General features: G+C 26.5%; 2 protein-coding genes across 2 annotated transcripts; one reads left to right on the top strand and one right to left on the bottom strand.

Annotated features, from left to right (window-relative positions):
* The first annotated feature begins 9,320 nt into the window (after window positions 1–9,320).
* Window positions 9,321–12,377, top strand: J3458_021674 (uncharacterized protein). Its single transcript, XM_007814033.2, has 2 exons — window positions 9,321–10,795; window positions 10,851–12,377. The coding sequence occupies exons 1-2, from the start codon at window positions 10,516–10,518 to the stop codon at window positions 12,092–12,094; spliced, it is 1,524 nt and encodes a 507-aa protein (XP_007812224.2). The 5' UTR covers window positions 9,321–10,515; the 3' UTR covers window positions 12,095–12,377.
* Window positions 12,378–12,407: 30 nt separating this feature from the next.
* J3458_021673 (uncharacterized protein) lies at window positions 12,408–13,437 on the bottom strand (the record flags this gene model as incomplete). The annotated part of the gene is made up of 2 exons (XM_066122683.1): window positions 12,408–12,908; window positions 12,964–13,437. 2 exons carry the CDS (start codon window positions 13,435–13,437, stop codon window positions 12,408–12,410), a joined length of 975 nt encoding a protein of 324 aa, XP_065972245.1.
* Window positions 13,438–22,718: the final 9,281 nt, after the last annotated feature.

Raw genomic sequence — 22,718 nt, 5'->3', positions numbered from 1 at the left:
ATTAATAATATATTAAAAGTTATATATAATTATTATTATATTATACTTACTTACTTATTTACTTCTTAAATTAATAATAATATATTTATTATATTAAAATATCTTATTAAAGTTAAGTTTTATAAAATTAATCGCCTATTAAACCCTTTTAAAGATATAAAATAAGAATTTAAAGTAAGTAATATATTATTTATATATATTAATTTTATTAATTAATTTATAGGTTAAAATATTAAAATAATACTAATAAATATAAAAGAAGTTATTAGTTTTTATTACTTAAATATATTTAATTATAAATATTATTATAAACTTTACTTTTAATAATATTCTTAAATTTCTTTACTTAAGTATTATAATTTTTAATACTTTATTAATAATAAAATATATTTATAATTATATTATATTAATATAATAATCTCTTTTATAATATATTATAAAAGAATTATAAATATTATTAATAATTAATAATTAAATTAAAAATATTTAAACTTAAATAATACTTAATATATTATATTACTTTATTAATATAAAGTAAAATCTTTAAGTAATTACTCTTAATTTAATTAATATATTTAAGAATATATTTAAAGAAAGATAAAATTAAAAGATTATTTATTATTTTTAATAGAATAATTTATAATTATATTACTTATTAAAGAAAGTTAAATTTATTATTAATAATAATAGCTTTTACCTTAAGATAAAGTATCTTTATAAAGCTATTTTATAATATATTTCTTTTAAATAATAATAATTTAAAATTTACTTTATTTATTATATTACGTATATGTAACGGTGGCTTAGGTTTTAAGGCATAGTAGGTCTATTTCTTAGAAAGTAAGTTAGGTTAAATGCTATAAAGTAGCTTTTTAAGTAGTATTATAATAAGGCTATTAAGAGTATAACTCTTAATAGTAAAACTATTACTTAAATTAATTAATAGAGATCTAGACTATTTAATTATAGGAATACCTTCTTTTTAAGTACTCGTTTATCTCTTTATTATAGTCTTAAATTAATTAGCTTAACTATTAATCTCTTTAAACCTTAATTAATTAGCTTAAGGTTTAATTAGTTTAATTCTTCTTAATTAATATATTTAAATATTAACCTCTTTAATCGCCTCTTAGGTTACGTGGCTAGTCACGTGCCTTTACCTTCTTCTTATACCTATAGGTTATACCTATTCTAGCTAATATAATCTTATCTTGTATCTTATATAGTATTATTTATAATATTATACCTCTTCTTTATTAGTCTTATTCTTAAGGCTATTAAAATAGGCTAGCTTAAGTGTTATGCGTTTTCTTTCTTTTATTATTATATACTATTATATTAATTAATTGTATTTTAAAATAGTAGTTTAAAGCTTTATTTACTTCTTCCCTTTATTAGAATAATCTTCTTTTTATAATAATTAATAATTTATCTTTATCCCTTATAAAGGCTTATACTTATTACGCTTATATAGAATTTTCCTAATATAAAGCCTTCGTTTTTAATTTAAGTTATTATATAAAGTGTATAATAGATAAGTAAGGGAATTATAACATTATAGGGGTAACCCCTTAATAGCTTTATAGTATTACGAATTAATATTATAAGCTTAAGAGAGAGCTTAAAGAAGCTAAGAAGCGTGTCTTAGCTAAGAATTAAAAGGTCTTATATTTATAAAAATAAAAGAAATTATAGTTTAAGAAAATAATACGTGTAATTACGCGTAGTATTAATAATATTAAAGAGTTAAAACGTGTGAAATGTAAGAAAGTAAAATAGCTTTAAAAGATTATAAGGGTTCTTTTTACTTCTTTTAAGAATTTAAATCTTATTTTAGTTTATTTCTTAGATATTAAATTTAGTATTAAGTTATTAAGCGGTACTTAAAAGATTAATTAGAATACGTTTCTTAGAAATAAAACTATTTAAGTAACGTTAAGTAATTTATAAGATTTTTAGCTAGTTTTTAAGTGTTTTTAAAGTTTAAATATCCCTTTTATTTAATAAGATAATAATAATTCTTTATATCTTCTTATACTTTAAGTATTCGTTTAACTTTATATTTATTAGTATCTTTTATTATAATATTTATAGTAATTATAGATTTATTTAATACTTTCTTTAATAGTAATATATAAAATATAGAATAGATTTTTATTTTATTTAGTAATAATAGTTTATAGTTAATATTTAAGATTTTTCGTTTAATAAGAAATAGTTTAATCTTCTTTTAGTTAAGTTTATTATTAGGTTACTTAGTTTTAATATTTTTATAAATAAGGTATACTTTATATCTCTTCTTTAGAATTAATACTAGTAATCTCTTTTTATTCGCGTAGTATTTTATTTAGTTCTATAAAAATATTTATTTTTATTATAAGTGTTTTTATATTTCTATTATAGCTATTATATACGTTATAGCTATTAGCGCGTTTATATTTTATATTATATATATTTTAATAATAGAGTTAAATTCGTAATTTACCTTAAATAATAATATCTTTATATTATTAATCTTAAAGCTATTATAAGCCTATTATACTAGTAGTAGCTATTTTACCTAATTATTCTATTAGTAGTTAATATAGCTTTATAAATATTATTTAAGTATTTAGTTTAAGATTTTTATTTATCCATTTAATTATAGGTAAAATACTATTAATAAGCTTTATTTAATCTTTATAGTTTTTATAAGGTATTTTTAAAAGTTTAAGGTAAATAATTTATCGCGATTTAATATAAGCTTTATTAGTAATTTATACTATATAATAACTATTTTAAAGAATATATACGCTAAGTTCTTAGTATTACTTAATTTCTTATATAGAATATAATAGGCGTATTTTATAAGTTTATTTATAATAATTAGAATACTATTATAAGTTACTTCTATTATAGGTTCTTTTAACTTTAGTAGTTTAATAATAAAGTTTATTATAATAGTTTACTATACTTTTTTAGGTAGTAATATTAGTTATAATTCTTTGTATAATGCGTATCGCGTTAATTTTACTTTATTACACGTGTTACATTTCTTAATAACTTCTTATATTATTTTTCTGCTTTTTAAGAAGTTATATAATCTTCTTAGCCTACTAATTATTTTCCTTATACCTTAATATTCGTGTAATAGGTGCTCGTATATTTCCTTAATAAGCTATTCTTAAAGTGTACTAGAAATATACTATTATTTATTATATAAGAAGGTCTTACCTTTCTTAAATAAATGCGTTTTTATTTCTTAATTATTTAAATAGTTATTATTATTAATATATAATGTAATTTAATATATTTATGTTTTATTTAGCTTAACTTATTATATTATATTAATTTCTCGGGTACTTAATATAAGGTTTCTATTCTTAGTAGCGCGTAGTAGAGGTGTATTACTTACTTACTTATTTAATTTTAAGTTCTCTCTTTAACTAAGCGTATTTACTCTTTTATTTTTAGATTCTTTATAGTATATAATCTTAAAGTTATAATTTATAAGGGTTTTATATTATTTAATTTATCGTTTATTTAAATTCTTTTTAATTAAGAATAATATAAGATTCTTATAGTTAATATAAACCTTAATTTAATACTTTACTTTTATAAGATAGTATCTTTATTCTTTAAAGCACTTAATAATAGCTATAAGTTCTTTATTATAAATCTTATAATTAAGTTTAGGTTTATAGAGTTTCTTTAAGAAGAATATAATTAAGTATAGTTTTTCTTAATTATCTTATTATTTAAGCTATTCGCCTAGTATAAAGTTTAAGGCGTTTATTTTAAGCTTATAAGGTTTATTTTAATTAAGTGCTTTTAATATAGGTTTTAATATAATTAAATCTTTTATCTTTTAGAATACTATAGCTTTTAGTTTATTCTATTAAAAGCTAACTTCTTTCTTTATTAGGTTTATAAGAGGTTATAAAATATCTTTATATTCGCTTAAGAACTTATAGTAAAAGTTTATAAATACTATAAATCCTTTAACTTCTTTTAGATTCTTTAATATAAGCTATTTCTTAATAGTTTTAATCTTATTTAAGCTTATTTATATTTCTTCGTATATAAGCACGTACCTTAAAAAGTGTATAGTATTCTAGTAGAACTAGTATTTTAAGGCTTTAATTAAGAGTTTATTATCCTATAAAGTTTATAGTATCTTATATATATATTATTTATATTTCTTAAGGGTATTTAAGTAAATAAGAATATTATTAAGGTATATAACTATAAATACTTTTAGTTATTTCTATAAGATTATATTAATTATTCTTTAAAAGGTTATTAGTACGTTAGTAAGCTTAAAAGGTATTACTAGATATTTATAGTATTCTTTACTAGTTTAAAATACTATTATTTACTTGTAGCCTTCTTTTATTTATATAAGGTTATAAGCTTCTTTTAAGTTAAGTATAGTAAACTATTTAGCTTTTTTAACTTTATCTTTAATTTCTATTATAAGTAATAACAGGTATTAATTCCTAATTATAATCTTATTTAAGTGTTAATAATTAATGTATAATTATAGTTTCCTATTCTTCTTTAATACCTATAGGATTAGGTATTCTACTAGAGACTTTAATAGTTTTATATATCCCTTTTATAGTATATTCTTTAAATACTTCTTAAGTGCTTTATTTTACTTTAAGGTTTTAAGAATAAATTTTATTAAACGTTAATTTAATACTAAGCTAGAGTTTAATCTTATAATCCTAGCGTAAATACTCTAGTAGTTCTATTTCTAGCTCTTTATTAAATAGCTTACTATACTTTAAGTATTTCTTAGGAATCTCTATTATCTTAGCTTTTAGCTCTCTAGTAATTACATATATTTTTAAAGGCTTATTATAGTTTAAATAAGGTGCTCTTTATAGGCTACTCTTAGCTTTATAACCGTATTCTAGTAAATTCTATTAAAGTTAGCTAGTTCTTTAATTAACTCGTAGATTACTTGCTTATAACTAGGGTATTTTTAATATAATATCGTGTTTTAAAATTACTATAATATTTAATATAACCTAGTGTTTTATACCTTATATATTAACGAGAAGTTACGCTACTTTTATATTAATTACTTCTTAGCTATACTTTACTATAGTTTCTTTTATAGTTATAAGTTAATAAGGCTTATCTTTAGGTATTTAAGGTAATTATAATTTATTAACGAGATTTAGTAAGATAAAATTTTCTTATACTCTACTATTAATTATTACTTAAATCTTTTATTTTATTATAGTTATATTAATTATAAGATATATTATACTATTAATATTTATAGTATATAAAGACCTATTAAATCTTCGTTAAGAAATCGGTTTTAATTATAATAATAGTTATTATTTCCTAATTTATTAATTCTATTCTTATATTATTCTTTAGCGCGTTATTTTAGGCGCTATTATTAACGGTTATCTTTTAACGTATTATTAGAGCTTTCTTAATAATTGCTTAACCTATTATTTATATTAATTAAACTTAAGCTAAGCGAGTTACTTATAGTTATATAATTCCCTTTCTTCTTATATTATAAGGTTATAGCTTAGGTAGTATATATATTATTCTTAATATAATATAACTTTTCGTTTAATATCTTTAAATTAGTTTATTATAATTTTAATTGTATTATAAGGGTTATTCTTCTTCCCTTTTATTCTTATAAAAACTATTTATTACCTTACTTACTATTAAGGTACGTGTAATAATTATTATTATAATAAAAGGTTTAATTAAAAAGTTTATATTTAATTTTAGGTTTATTTTTCTTAATTAAATAATTCTTTTCTTCTTAGATTTATTCTAGTAAAGGTTTACTTTTTAGTAAGGGTATTTAGTATTTCTAAAAGTTATTAGGTATTAGTTAGGTTTTAAATTTCTAATCTTTATTTAAATTAATATTATTTACTAATATAAGGCTTTCTTTATTACTTATTATACTAAGATTTCGCGTAGGTAAGTCTTCTTAGTTTATAGTATAAAGCTTTCTACCTTTAGAAATTAGCTTTTATAGCTTTTTTAAAGCTTTACATTTATTTATAAAGTGTTTAGTTCTATTATAATTATAATAAGTCTTCCCCCTTTTCTTATTTATAGCGTTAAGTTCTATAGGTTTAGCGTAATACTTATATACTATTAATATTTAACGTAACTTACTATTATTAGGTTTATTAAATCTAGTATATAATTTAAATTTCCTATAACTTTTTTCATAATATTACTTATATAAACGATTATTTACCTTAATAATTATTTTAATAAAGTTATTAAATAACTTAGAATAATCTTCTTAATAAATATTATTCTTTACTTCTTCTTTAAGTCCTTAATAAAAAACTTTTATTTTAGGTTTAGTATTTTAATTAAGTTTTATTATAATATATTTAAACTTCTTAATATAATAAGCTATAAATCTAGTTTACTTAAGTTAAGTAAGTTATTATATAGCTTTCTTATACTTATTAGGATTTTTAAATATAGCGAGAAGTTATTCTTTAAAGGTTTTATAATTAAAGAAAATGTAAATAACTTTTACTTTAGCTTTAACGCTATACTTAAGATATACGTAAAGGGTTAGCTTTTACTATTCTATTACTTTTTTAGTTAAGAGGTTACTAATATAAAGAATTTATAACTTAAGTGTTATATAGATTTTTTCGTTAACTTATAGGTAAGCTTAAGCTTATATAAGAAAGTTTCTTATATTACCTTTATAATTATTATATAATTTAAGCTTAAGGAATTTTAATATATTATTATTATTAATAAAGGATATAAGTATAAGATTTTAAATTATTATAAGTTTCTCTTCTTATACCTTAAGTTTTTTATAGAGATTATTTTATTGGTTAAAAAGCTATTAATTCTACTTCTTAAGCTTAATAATCTTATTATAAAGGTACTTTATTATCTTCCTAAGGTTAATAGTCTTTTTACTTAAAGTAAATATCTTAAAAGTTATTATTACTTAAAGTTTTAAGGTAACTTATTAAATAGAATTAATTAAAATATAATAATAGCTTAGGTTATAAGGTATAATAGGTTTATTTCTTAAAAAGTAAGTTAGGTTAAATACTATAAAGTAACTTTTTAAGTAGTATTATAATAAGGCTATTAAGAGTATAACTCTTAATAGTAAGACTATTACTTAAATTAATTAATAAAGATCTAGATTATTTAATTATAGGAATATCTTCTTCTTAAGTACTTATTTATCTCTTTATTATAGTTTTAAATTAATTAGCTTAACTATTAATCTCTTTAAACCTTAATTAATTAGCTTAAGGTTTAATTAGTTTAATTCTCTTTAATTAATATATTTAAATATTAACCTCTTTAATCGCCTCTTAGGTTACGTGGCTAGTTACGTGCTCTTACCTTCTTCTTATGCCTACGGGTCATGCCTGTTTTAGCTGGTGCGGTCCCGTCCCGTGTCTTATGCAGTGTCGTTCGTAATAGTATATTTTAAATCTTATTATTAAGAAGATTATTTATACTATTAAAATAATAATAATTAAAAAGAGTATAAATTATTAAAATAATACTTATAAGCTTAAAATAAAGGAAATTATTAAGCTTAATAATAATCTTAAGAGTTATCTTTAAGATATTATTAAAAGTATAAGTAAAATACATATAAATTTAATTTTAATTATTATTTTTAAGATATAAGATATTTATTTATACTCTTATATATCTTATTATTATAAATTTAATATTTTTATTAATTATTTTTATTAATACTTTTATAAATTTAAAATTTTACCTTATATTTTTTTTAAAGTAATAAGGTATAAGTAGCTTTTATAAATATATAAGATAACTTACACTTAAAGCATGCTTTATTATAATTAATATATAATATTATTACTTAATAAAATTTAATTACTTTAATATTATTATAAGCTTATAAGCTTTATTAATTAATTAATATCTTTTTTAATATTAATATAACTTTTTAAAAGAGTAAATTTAATAATAAGAATTAAAAATAAGTTAATTATTTTATTAATATTAATATAATTTTTTTATAGCTTATAAATTTTATAAGTTATAATAATAGCTTAATACTTTTAAACTCTTAAAATATAATATAATTTATATATTAATATTTTAATATTATTTAAGAGACTATATAAAGTTAAGCTAATATATAGAATTTTAGCTTATTTAAAGTCTTATATATAATTTTATAATAAGTAATTAATAATATAAAGAAAAAAGCTAAGAAGTATAATACTCTTTTATATAAAGATAAAGATATATATATTATTATAACTTTACTTACTTTAATTAATATTAAGTATATAAATTAATATTATTAAGTGTATTTAAGCTTATTATTTTTTAAATAATTAAGTAATATAATTATATTATATTATTAAAAGGTATTTACGTAAAAGTATATAAAAATATATTATTAAAGCTATAATAAAACTTATTAATAATTATATATTATAAGTAAGTTATTTATTAAGGTCTTTAACTTTAACTTTTAAAAGATATAATTATTTTATAAATTATTTTTAATAATTATTTTTATTAATAATATTATATTTTATAAATAAAAGTAATAAACTTTAAGTATTCTTATATTATTTATTAAGCTTTTTTTTATAAATATTAAAATATATTAAAAGATATTTATAACTTTTAATAATAAATTTTAAAGTAACTTTTATATTAAAATATCTTAAGAATAACTTAAAATTATCTTATTATTTAATTAAGTATTATATTATTAAAGTACTTTTAAAGTATTTATTATAATATTAATTATTATAATTAATATTATTTATTAATTAAAATATTAATAAATTATTTTTTTATATTAATTTATAATTATAAGAGTAATTAATAATTATTATTATTAAAAGATTACCTTTTAAATATTAATATTCTAATAATAATATAATAATAATACTTATATAAGTTATAAAAGGTACTTAAATACTTAAATATATGAAATAAACTTAATAATATAAGTTATCTTTTATTAAATAAGTATAATATTAATATAAATATTTATTTTATATTTATTACTTAAATTAAGTTAATTATAATATAAATAAAAAATTACTTATTTAATACGTAAATTAACTTAAAGAGAATAAGTTATATATATAATAAATAAAAAGCTTTAATATTTTAAGTTAAATATTATATAACTTTTCTTTTTTATTAATTATATATTATCTTAGTGTCGCGGCCTTCCCCGCCGGGTTTGGCGGCACCCACCCCACCCATGTCGGTCGCGTCGCTGCTTTTGACCACACCTATAAAGAACCCCCCCTCTCCCTCCTTCGCTCACCTCTCCTCGTCGTCCTCAACTTAACTCTTTCCTTCACCCCCTCCTCCCTGTCATTCTGACCCTTTTGGCGTCGTTGCTTTCTACGTGCATGCCAACGCACGGCTAACAAGTCAAATTGACGGACATTACCGAGCCCCTTTCTCGGCCTACGTTCCAGCCACTGGTTCCGCCGGTAGCCCCCGGTTTAAGTTCTCAGACCCATCCACCATACTTCGCCAAATTTCACATTTTTAAATTGAAATGGACAAATGAACTGGTTATGACGGCCATTCGGCTATCTCTTCTAAGGGAGTTGGCTAAGGCCGTTAGAGTAGCAGAAACTTAATGGCTGCCAACGGCAGTCTGACTCCGACTTTGCAGGAAGTCAACAACCTGGCTAACATCCCACCTGCACGGCTTGGACTGCCACCTCGCCTTCTGCAACCTCACGAGCTTACGCGTCATCTCCGAATCGTACGATAACCCACCGAGCTGAAACCATTATAAGACCATGTCTGGAACCATGTGATGTTGCTTCATGGTTGAATTCGTCACACATGCAGCCGTACGGTTCAGCTTCATGCAGCTAGCATGTATTGTCGACAGTCTGCCTTGCCTTCACGACGATCTACCGTTCTCGACCCAATCAAATAACTCCGCCGCCCATGGCACAAGCGTGTATTTTGTAATGTAATTTCCGTCTACACCTTCATCGGCGCCACAGGCGTTATCCTACGATAGCGGCCATGTTACAGTTTCTCAACTGGACGCGATGATTTATACACTTTTTACCGGGGGGTCTTAATGCATTCTCTCACGAATACGGCCAAGATTCGCGGACGGCTCTAGCGAATTAAAAAATTACGCTGGTCTAGCAGTCGGAAGTTTCCCAAGATAAAAATCGTGATACGAATATCCGCGTTTAAAGTGCTACAGTATCGCTGGGAGTCAGAGTGTTGGTTTGCTGTATTTTTAGACTGGTGGGGAATGCATGGACAAAATGCCTTGCTTAGGACTAGCTCGGGTCAGCCACGAACGTTTACAACCAAACGAGTATAAAATGGCTGGCTGCAGTTCATAGCGGCATTCAGTCTGTAAAACTCATTCTCTCAACTACTCTACCGTACGATTAATACATTACTACCTCGAATAAGCGAAAAATCTATCTATCTTATCACTTCGTTAAGAGTCCTAATTTACTTGCATTTTATTCTACCGACATTTAGTGTCTCCCGATGGCGTCTATAGTCTCTCTAGACAACCAATTTTTCTGGACACAACCACGCAGGAAACCTAGGACTCGTGTTCGCTCTACGAGATCTAAACCTATCGTTTCACCAACTGTCTACGAAAGATCTACGGATGAGCCGACTTGCATATCCAATTGTAAATCAACAGACGGCACTGGCAATAATACTGCTAATGCTGGGGGTAATATGGAAGCCTGGCAACTGGGCAATGCGGTTGGACTTCCGACTATGCCTCTTCAGCCAGAGTTCTTGGTAGATAATGTGGGTAAGTGAATGTTATAGTTTGCCTTCCGACAAAGCCAGAACTGATAAGAAATTAGCGAGGCCCAGAACATCGAGCTTTGAATGCGGGATGGGGATTGATGGATTTCAGCAACAAGCTCCGACGATAGTATCCGGCCTCGGGAAGACGCATGGCGGGGAGATTTTGCCGCCTCAACTAGCCAGTCCTCCAAGTCCGTCTTCAACATCTGGTGTATCTCAATCTACACATATTACGACACCGGACGAGGATATGCTTGACGAGCTATACCCCATTGACCCTGCTCTCATTGGTCCTGCCCCCGGCTGTGACTCAACTTGCTATCCTCTCATTGATCTTGACAACCCACCAGACGCACCAGACACTGTCTCTTCCGAAAGTTCTCTGTTCTCCCAAGATGGACCTAGTGTGGCACCGAATTGCTATGCTTCCAATAGCCCCACCAACTTCTCGGCGGCTTCGAACCTGTCTTGTCGGGCGCGGGCGGCAAGGAGTAAAAGCGACCCGGGAGAAATTCGGGCATGCCGCGAGAGCGCCGCAAATCCCAACCAAACGTCGTGCAAGCGGGTTTCGATGGCCGACAAAGAGGTTCTGCATGTTGCTAGCGATGGTAGGACAGCTAAGGCGGATAAGCATCGTCCTGCTCTAGGCTGTGAACTACACCTCACAGGTGGAAACCAGCTGGCAAACAACTCCGTGGAGCCGCCGTTACCGAAACGACGCAAAGCAGATCGATTGTCCAAGGATGGCGAAGAGCGCGATGAAGAAAGCGGAAGCCGCTGTTGTTCGGTAGAGAGTACGATGTGGGTTGAGCCCCATGCATCGACGCCAGCGCTAAGCATCCCCGAGTCGCCAGTTGTTGACACTGCGACTACCGATTCTCAGGATAATGTTGGTATGGCGGAGTTTGGAGAGTGGCCACTACATAATGTTTTGCTGAAACGTATCACATTAAACGGTGTAGCTACGTTTCAGTTGCAGTTTGACTGGAACCTATGCGTAACACACAGTCAACTTAGCCGGGCAATTCCCAATAAGCCCGATGGCTCAGATCGTCCTAAGCGGGCAATTGACGACTGCACAAGAAGAGCCAAATTTACACCGGATGAAGATAAACTAATCGCTGTGTTGAAGGAAGAGCAGCAGCTACCGTGGACAGAAATTCACCGAATTCACCAAGGACACAGTCGCCAATTCCCTAAACGTTCAAAGGAGTCCCTGCAGGTTCGGTACTGCACAAAACTGAAGACTTGTCGGGGACCGATAGTCCCCGAGAGTCCGTCATCATCAAGTCCAACATAGGGCGCAGACATTTAGCTATGAAGACCAGATCAATTGAATGCTCTCTCGCCTTCAAAGAGTCTTAATATCGTGTGATTGCCGTGAGATGATATGAGGACATGCTGTCTTAGAGCCTGGCCTAGATAAGTCGTCCGTCTTTGCTAGACCGGCCCCGGTGGCTCTTGAACAGCGTAGCAATATCGGTGGAGCTGATTACACCTATTCCACCCAATTGAAATGAGGCCGCTGATTGGCTAGATATGGTGTACGACATAAGCCTTTCTGGCAGGTGTGGTTGGAGTGCGAGGACCAGATTCCTTGCACCTTAGCCGTATCAATCTCCAAGAAGTGCTTCAACTGGACAAGCACCTAATGCATGGCGATACTCGTCTCGGATATTCTTCCACTCTGGTTCGTATTCGCTGAGGAGGCGGAAATGGCTGTTTCCCTCTGTGTTTCTGCCGAAAAGGAAATTATTCGTGATAGAGCGGCCTCCATAGGCAAAGTCTCCGAATGCCATGATCCGCAGCGAGCTAATTCCATATGGTCCAAACACCCACTCAGCGAAGCGGCAAAATTCATTCCGCATTCTATGCCTAAGCCATGCCTCGTGTCTTACAGTCGCGTCCTCCATCTCGGTAGGTAGACTTGTGACGCTTGAGTCAGTCCAGGGTAAAGACTCCATACTATCATGTGAAGCCACGCTTCCTTGTCTCGAGGTACGATCCTGCCCCTCCACGGCCCAGGATGCGTAGTGTTTAAGGTCTGAACCTGACTGGCGAATGTGGAGTACCTTCAAGGAGGTCTTTGACTTGAAAGGAAGCAGCAGGTATTTCTACAGGATGTTGCCCTTAGCACTGGCATATGGGAGGGAGATCGCAGGCACTCACCAAACGTTCAGGGACACAGGCTAGTCCAATGAATTCAAGATTGAGCCAAGCCAAGGGATTCTGCGAAGGGGCTTCTTTTATCTGGCGCAATTCGCGTCCGAGAATGGCAAGATCGGATAAGTCATGCTCCTCTTCAAAGTGAGGTGACTCATCGTCAATATCGATGGTTCTCTGGTGATGTACAAACCTTTTGAGCGTTGTATGGCGATGGATGATACGGTTCCAGAAACCAAGGCCTGGAACCGGCCTTACGTGACTTATGTAAAGCTCTTCAAGTCCCTCAAATGCATTCAGGAAATCTGCGAGGATATCCTCCGTCCAGCTACATGATACACTGCTCGATTCTTGAATCTCGAGTGTTTTCAGATTCATCGGAACGTTGAGCTGTATGACACGCTGTAAAAATCGGTCCCAGCCGAGGCAGATCCGCAGCGTCAGGGAAACGAGGATGTCGAAATTGATGACGTCTGTCATCTCAGCTGCAATAGGCACCTGTGAAAGGGATAGGACGCGGATTGCTGGTAACAAAGGACGCGGAGAGCGTTTATTCAAAAAGAGAACTCTGCGAATGAAGTAATTTTGTGGCAAAATGCCACTAGTGTCATCGTTATCATCGTAATAACCTAGGTCATCCTGAAGTTTTTGCCAGTGTACGAAATCTAACTCCAGCTTCTCCAGATGCGTTGAAATATTTCAGATAGCGACGGAAAGGGTGTCGAGATTATCAGCATTAGGTGCCTTCCAACTTAGTTGACGAAGCTGGCGGAAACGTGATAGATCTATCCCGCATTCTGCATCGAAATAGTGAAGGCAGGTAAAGTCGGTTGTCAAGCGTAAGGATCGAATTAGGGGCTGTTTTTGCGGGATAACACTATTGGCACCGAGAATTTCAGGTGGAACGCATGTACCCAAGTTCCAGCTAAACAAGAGTGTTAGTTGTCTGGTAGAATGAACACGGTACGAATAACGAGTGTTTACCTAAAGCTACGTAATTGGGTCTTCTTAAGTTATTATAGTAATAATTTAGCTTTCTTAGTAAGGTAAATAAAGCGTAGATTATTTAAGTTCTTATTATTATTATATTTAGCATTAATATTATTATTATTATTATTGTTAAAGCGCTATGGATCGCTGTAATTCTTAGCATAGGATATCTTTTAATAGTAATATATTATACCTTAAAGCGAAAATAAACCTCTTTAATAAGTTATAAATAAGATTACGGAAAGGCTATAATTAAAATGCAATAAAGGTTATATTTACTTTACGGCTTAATTGCTATAGATTACTAAAGCTTACTAGTAATAAGCTAGTACATGTATCTTAAAGTTTAGGAGAGTGCTTTTAGATTTACTCTTTATAACTAGTACGATTAAAGAGTTAGTATATATAGCTAGGCTAATAAAATAGGAGCACCTGGTAAATATTTTTAATTATAAGCTTTAAAATTTCCGGTAATAACCTAATTAATATATCTTTTATAAATAATAGTATATAAGTTTAGACTAGGCGTTAGCGAGATTTAGTTAGGAAGTAAAGTAATAATTAAGTTATAGGTCTTATTTTATTAGACTAACTATTAATTAACGTTATAATATTAGGTGCCTAGTTACCTAGTAATAGTGGTTAAATTACCTAGCTTATATTACTTAATAATTTAAAAGTAATAATAGACAGTTATAACTAAGATAAGGCGAAAAAGGTTACGGTAAGTAATATATTAGTATAGTACTATTAATATTATACTATTTATTAGAAAGGGTAATATATTTAACTATAAAAAGAATAAAATGCGTTAGTAGTATAGGACCTTTATACCTAGTATTAGTAGTATTAACACGACTAAAACTAACTTACCCTATTAGCTAATATTAATGGGGCGTTTAATTAAGGAAGGCTTCTAAAAAGAGTAAGCGCTTACTAGGTTTAAATAGGCTTTTTTATTATGAATAATTACTCTATCTTTAGTTTACGTATAATTAACTATACCGCTAGGGAGACTTAAACCGTGTAAGCGAGAGAAAATCATGCTTAATTAAATAAGTGGATGCTATAAAGCTATGTAAAAACTACCTTAAGCTGTAATTTCCATTATAATTTAGTAGAACTTATTATACTTTTATCCCCTAAAATAATTAATAAATAAATAAATTAAAGGTATAAGCTTAGGCTATTAATTGCGCTTGCTTTATAGAAATTACGCTGGAATTATTTCCTTATAATAATAGATTCTTTAAGATAACTCTCGCATATAATTATATTCTTATACTTAGCTATAAACTTTACTATGAAAATAGTATTTTAGATTTACTTAACGGTAAAAATACGTTTAAGAACGAGAAGAGTATAAACGAACCTTATAGCTATTTAAATTCACGTTTACTAAACTATTAATTAGCTTTTAGTAATCTAGTATCCCGCTCTTAGTTATTACCTGCTTTAAGAAATACTATTATACTGCCTTACGTATATCTTTTTCTAATAGCTTATAATATAAGGTAAGGTGAATTCTACTAATTATCGCTTTATTAAATAACTATACTTAGTTAATTGTAAGGAAAAGAATACTATTATATTACTTTAATTCACGTAAGAATATAAAGATAAGAGCGTTAATATATAGGCTATTAAAGCGCTAAGCTAAAAACACATTCGCCTTATCTAGAAGTAAAATAGCCTTTTAGTAGCTTATAATCTTAAAGATTATTATTAAGACCCTCTTTACACCTACTAGGTCCACGCTAATTTGCCTTATTAGTATTATATAAAGGGGTCTCTTATAGGACTCTGCGATTATTTCGGCTATTAAAGTCTTTTTAATACTAGAAGGCCTATTATTTTAAAGTATTAGTTATACATTTATAAGTAATTCTAGGGCTTATAAATTAAAGTAAGAAATTAATGCCTTACTCTTTCCCTTATATAAGGTCTTTAAAGGCATTAGTCTTATTATAACTTAAAAAGGTCTTTATAAGAGCTTAAATAGGCTTCTTTTACTACTCTAGTATCTTAATATCTTTATAGGATAATAGACTCTAAGAAATGTTAGAGATATAAGTAATCGTAAACTTAACTATTTCTATTTATTAGTAAATTAATATTACAGAGAAGGGTTACTACTAATAGAATGCTTTAGTTTTAAGATAAAACCCTAAAACTATTAGGTTATAAATAAGAAAGTTAATTTCCTTTAGTTAATTCGTGTTAAGATATTTAAGGCTAGCTATTTTATCTGGTTTTACGTTTAAGAGCCTTAGTCTTACGTTACAAATACGTAGTACTAGATAGTTTAGATTTTATTCCTAAAAATAAATAGCGTTTACTATAATACGCTCTTTAATATACTATTTTACGATTTCCCCTTTCTTATCTACGTAAAAAGCTATCCTTACGTATTAACGATAATAAGCTTTAATTAACGAGATAAATTAGCGGCTATACTAGGTTAATTTTCGCGTAACCCTTTCGCAATTTAGATGGTATTATAGAGAATATACTAAAAGAAGCTTAATTCTCTTAATACCTTAAAAAAATAGGATTTTACTTTTATTAAATACCTTACTAAGAAACTTATTATTTATACTTAAAAAGCGAGTCTTTAGGTGTATAAACTTAGACCTATTTATTTCCTATATCTCTTTATAATAGTTATGTAGTATACATTTAAAAGCATTAGTTTTAGGATAGGTTATATATATCTTAGTATTTAGCTTAAAGAGAGCCTATAATAAGTTATACGTGATCTCGCCTTTTACGAGAAGCGTTAATAGGTAGTTCTTAACTAATTTAAACGTTATATTAATATAGCTTACTAGTAAGTTTAAGTAGCTTTATATAATTATATTCTAGGTGTTAATAGCGCGATTCTAGTAGTATTTTAAGAAGCGCTAGATATAAAAAAGTATATTTTACTTGATCTATAAGATATTATTAGACATTTATACGTTTAACGTATAAGAACTCTTACTAATAGAGTATTTTTAGTAAGAGAGACACCTTAAATATTATAATAAGCCTCTTATAGAATATCTCTTAATAACGGAGATTTAATATTAATGAATAACGTTTTTTTATTAGTTCTTTTATTTATAAGAATCTTATTAGTAGGTCTTTATTTTATATTAAGGGAAATTAACTAATTCTTTTTTAAATGATAAACACGTATTAATTAAGGTTCTTAATACTAGACTTTATTACTTTAATAATTTTATACTTATATATCTTATTATTTTAATTATAGCGCTATTAGTTAAATTTAAAGGGGTAAAGGCTAGTTACTTATACTTCTTTCACGCGCTTAAATACTAGAGTTAAAGCGTAACTAAGCCGTATTATTCTTCTTACTAGCTTTACGGCTTTATTACTTAATAAAGGATTATTAGAGAGCTTTATTATTATAAGCTTTTTAATAGCATTTACAAAACGTTTAGTAAAGGCTATACTATTAACCTCTTAATTTAATACGGTATTTAATGCGATAAATATAGTAGGACTAGTTAGTGCTATTAGTCTAGAATATAAGAAAGTCTAAGATATGTTAGTAATATATAGTTTCTTATTAGAATCTATTATAATAATATTACTAAGGGCTTAGAGTATTAAGCTTTATTATATATATTAGAATTAAGGTAAGGGATAAGATATATGCTAGTTAATACGTTTTATTTAAGAAGAAGTGTATACTACTATAAAGATATAAAAGAGATAAGAATTAGCTTTAAAGGCTACCTTTATATAGTTATTAAAGCTATATTTAGTTAATTATACACTATATTATTCTCTTATTAGAGGAGATAACTTTTATCTTTCGCCTCTTTAAGTTAAGTAATTAAATTATTAGATTAATGTATGTAAATTAAAACGGTAAATTCGCGTTTACTAGCTATAATTACGTTAATAATAGCTGTAATTAAAACGTAGGTATAATTAGGTAGCGTAATATTAATTATTAGTGTGTAAGATGTCTTCTTATAAGCTATAATTTTATAAATTAGGATACTATAAAAGTAAATAGACTAGTAGGTAGAAAATAAAGGATTATAATTACTAATGCCTATTAACTAGTTTATCGTAAATTATTATCCCTATTAAATAATAGAATCTAAGATAGAACTCGTTTAGTAAATTACTAGTTATACCTGTGAATTATTATAGCTTTTATACCTAGAAACGTAGCGAATAAACCTTTATTTTTACGACGTAATATAACTATAAATTTCCCTAGTATACCCTAATATAAACTCGCTTATATAATAGTATATATAATCTTACTATTATAAACGCGATTATATTAATTATAAGTATTTTAAACTAATAATTAATATAAAATTAAGTATATAAGAAACGGAAAATTTATTTCCCTGCCTTTTAATACTAGAATAACCCCTTAATAGGGTATAGTTTAGCATTTAATTTCTTTAGGTTACCTAGTAATATTAATTATAATATTAAATACGTTCTCTTTAAACGTTATAGAGAAGCAATTAAATAAAGAGGGGTTTCTTAACTTAAATAATATATTAGTTAAGTAACTAATTTTAAAGATAAAATAATAAGGCTTTCGTTTTTACTTAAAATTTAATCTGAATTTTAGTAAGACTTAAATTCTAGATAATAAGGCAAGTTAATTAAAAACGTTTATTATTCTTTACGCTAAACTACCTAATACCTTATAGCGTATTAGATTTATCCTAAAATTAGTTCTAGGTAAGTGTATTTTAGTGTACTAGCTTAGGTATACTAAGTACCTTAAGTATATTACACTCTTTAAAAGAGGTAGTTTATAAGCTAGTTAGTAGTGTCTCTTAATATAGCTATTAGGTAAAGGTTTATAAATAAGCTATTATTACGGGTTTTACTTATATGATCTGCTAACTATAAAGGGAAACTAGTCTTTATATAAAACTTTTATATATACCTATAATAAAGTAGGTTATAAGGTAAAAAAAATTTCTTTTTAAAATAGTAGTAAGTAAGTAGCTATAATTCTTTAAAAAACTTTATATAATTAATATTTCTTAAAGTTATTCTTAATACTTAAGTTAGTTAGGAAATAAAGAAGGGATATACTATTACATTTAAGTTTACGAAATATAATATTACTAGGAGATAAACGAAAATACTACTTTTAAACTTATATTTAATATATAAGGTTTATAACATGTAAAGTAAGGAAATTAGGTTAAATTTTGCTTTTTCAAATTTCTTTATAATAGAACTTAAAGACTAAAGCTTAAAGGAGTAATATTATTTCGTAAATATTTAGTTATACTCTTATCTAGTAGTCTTAGAAAATTCATTTAAATAAAGATAAAAGTATTAAATAGGTTACGGTTAAAGTCGTTAGTAAACTTTAAGAAAAGCATTACTTTTACGGTTTCGTAACTTCTAGTAAAAATAGGTTTAATAGAGGCTTAAAACGCTATTAAAGATATAATTGCTTATTTTATAGCTAGTAAGGATACACCTTACTTTAATATTAGTTAAGCCTAGTTAAGTTATTTAAGGATTATTCTTACTATTAATTTATTTTAAGGTAGTATTAACCGTTAATAAATTTATTACCCTTATAATGCTTGGATTTATGCCTACTACCTCGCGTAATCTTTTCTTAGTATCTTTAATTTTACTATTTACTAGAGATAAATTAACTAGCCCTATAATTTTTAAATTTAAATTAGCTAGGTTAAGCGATCTTTTCTTAGTCTTCTTAGTCTTACTTTCCACTAGGGTTAGCTTTATATTAATAACTTTAATTAAGTCTTTATATATTTAGCTTATATATTTTCTTTTCGCCTTACTTTATTTTAATTTATAAATATAAGTATACCCTACGAATATACTTATAATAGAAAATCTCTTTCTATAATAAACGTATACTTTATTATAAGTAACATTTATAACTAGCATTAGTAAGGTAGAATTATAGTAAAGTAAAGATATAAACGTTTTTAATAGTGTTTTTAGAGATTTTATTGCTTTAAAAATAGTCTAGTATTTCGTATATAATTTTTAACTAAATATACACGTGAGACTAGTCTATATTATTTGCTTTTACAGCTAATAATATTCTTATTTAGGTCTTACTTAACCCTATTAATAGTGTTTACTACTTTACCGTAATCTCTATAGTTATTAGACTTGCTTTTATCGTTTAAATTATAATCTTTATAAGCTTTAATATACGCTTAATATTTTACTAGCTTAGTAAGAATAAATTATTCCTATACGAGAAGTTATTATTTACAAGACTTAATAACGTTAAGAGAGCGTTAAGTATAATATAATAAATAGAGTATATACTTACTCTATACTTTATATAATAAGCCTTTAAATTTAATCTTATTAGATATAAGGTAGAGTAAGTGTAACGTTAGTACTACTTAAGCTCCTTTATTATAATTGCTTTTTAGATACTAGTTAATTAATAAAAACGCTAACTCTAATAAAGGTACTAGTTATAGAAATATATTAATTTAATACCTAAATAGAAGGTAACTAATTAATAGCCTCCCTCTTTAATAATTTAATAATATTACCTTTTTATGTGGTAAACTTAGTAAAAAGATAAATACTTTATAATCCTATAAAATGTTCTAGTAGAGGTAACCTTCTTATAATACTATATTAAGCGAATTTTATTTACACTTTAACTATACTTCCACTCCTAGTAAATATAACTTACGAGACGTGTAGCGGTGAGGGTAAAATTAATGGGAAGCTATACCCTACTTATATAAAGGATTAATACTAGTAAGTATCATTTTAGTCCTTATATTCTAGTTATAAATATACTAACAGATAATAGTATATAGTTAAAACGGGGGAACGTTATTATAATCTACTATTAGCCTAATAGGTTTATACGGCTTGCCTTATACGTAATATAGTGAGGGTTATAAGGTATTAAGGAAGGAAGGGAATTAGTTAAAGACTATAATATTAAGGATAATAAAAACCTACTAACTATTATCTTTTACCGTCTATTAATTAATTTCTTTGTAAGATTCTACTATATTATAATCCCAAGTTTATATAAAGTTTAACGTATAGTACTTACTATTTATACCTGGTATAATACTTTATAGATTAACCTTAACTAATAACTTCTTAAGGTATAGCCTACTCTTACCACGTACCTTTTAGGGATTATATTTTATAATACTTACCTCTATTATTAATGTAAAAATAAGCTAACCACCACGTATAAATGTGTGGTAAGTTACTCTATAATTTAGCTAGGATTGTTATTTATAATACCCCGTTATTATTAGGCTTATAGCTTATAATACCTATTATTACTTACTAATAATTATAACTTTTATAGTACTAGAATACGAAGATTAATACCTTTTATGTAAAAGTTCTCGCATTTAGCGTATACTAGTAGCTAAAGATAATAGGGCAGTTGCTTAAATCTCTACTACCTAGGATATATTAGTATATATACACATTAATTAATAGGAGTTAATTACTTTTCTTACCTTACCTTTAAACTCTTTAAGTATACGAATTTGCATTTAAAAATTATGTTATTAAAGTTTTATTTTTAGGTAAGCTAGCTTAAAGTTAATTAAATGAAAAGAAATTTCTAACGTAGATTTTATATCTTTATATAAGTATACTCTAATAAGTAGCCTAATTACTCTATCTTTTAATAGAACTTATAAAAGAGAAAGGTAACTTTAAGTTATTTATTTAAGTAGTAGCTATTTTATACTCTTTAAAAATATCTTAAACCCTTATTACTTTACTATTTTACACCTTAAACTTATATTAATTATAGCTATAATTATTATATTATACTCTATTAAAGAGTTTAATAACCTCTTTAACTTTAAAGACGCTTTATTAAAGTTTAATAACTTAAATAGCTAAAAAAATCGCTAATAATAAGATAAGAGAGCTCTTTCGTTACTATAAGGTGAATAATATTCTTAGCTTAGCTTTAATGTATAAACACTTATTACTTAATAATAGTAAACGTCTTATAAATATAAGGGAAATATTAAACCTATTAACCCTTAACGTAAGGTAACCTTTTATTTAAAGGTTTAATTCTAATAGCTAATAGCTTATATTACTTAAGTATTCCCTTAAATAACGCGAAATAAACTAGTAGAATTTAAATATATAGGAATTTCTTATAGAATTCTTTAAGCTTATTAAGAAGATAAGCGCTATTAAAATTCTAGGCTTATATAGGTACCCTAGTAACGGCTACCCTAAACGTGTTAAGTTTATAATAGGCTATAGTAACGTGAATCTTACCTCTAATAAAGTAAGTTAATTTAATTATAATACTTTTTAAGAGATTTAAAGTTAAGCTCTCTTAGGTATAGTAATACCTCTTCTCTCTCTCTAATAGAACCTAAAAAGTAGTATAGTTTTACACGAATAACTTTTAGAACTATAGCTATAAATATAATTACTTTATAACTTTAACGTATAAGTATTCTTATAGATATACTATTAGCACTTAACTTAGCGTAAAACTAGGTATAAACTATTAAGTTAATTATTCTACTTAGCTATTATTAATTAATCTTAGCTTTATACCTTACTCTCCTTTTATTTTAGCTTTTTAACCTAAGGTTTCTAGTTACACTCTACTATAACCTAGTAAATATTAATGCAACTTATAGTAATAAGCTATTAATATCTAGTAACCTTATCTTTATAGGAGAGAACTTAATAATAGTTTATTAATATACTATTTTCTTTCTCTTAAATAGCTTTTTCTTTAATATATTATA

The sequence above is a fragment of the Metarhizium acridum genome (assembly GCF_019434415.1).
Source record: "Metarhizium acridum strain ARSEF 324 chromosome Unknown scaffold_586, whole genome shotgun sequence".
Lineage (NCBI taxonomy): Eukaryota > Fungi > Ascomycota > Sordariomycetes > Hypocreales > Clavicipitaceae > Metarhizium > Metarhizium acridum.
Note: the sequence above shows the minus strand (reverse complement) of the source record. Positions and strands in the feature narration are given on the sequence as shown.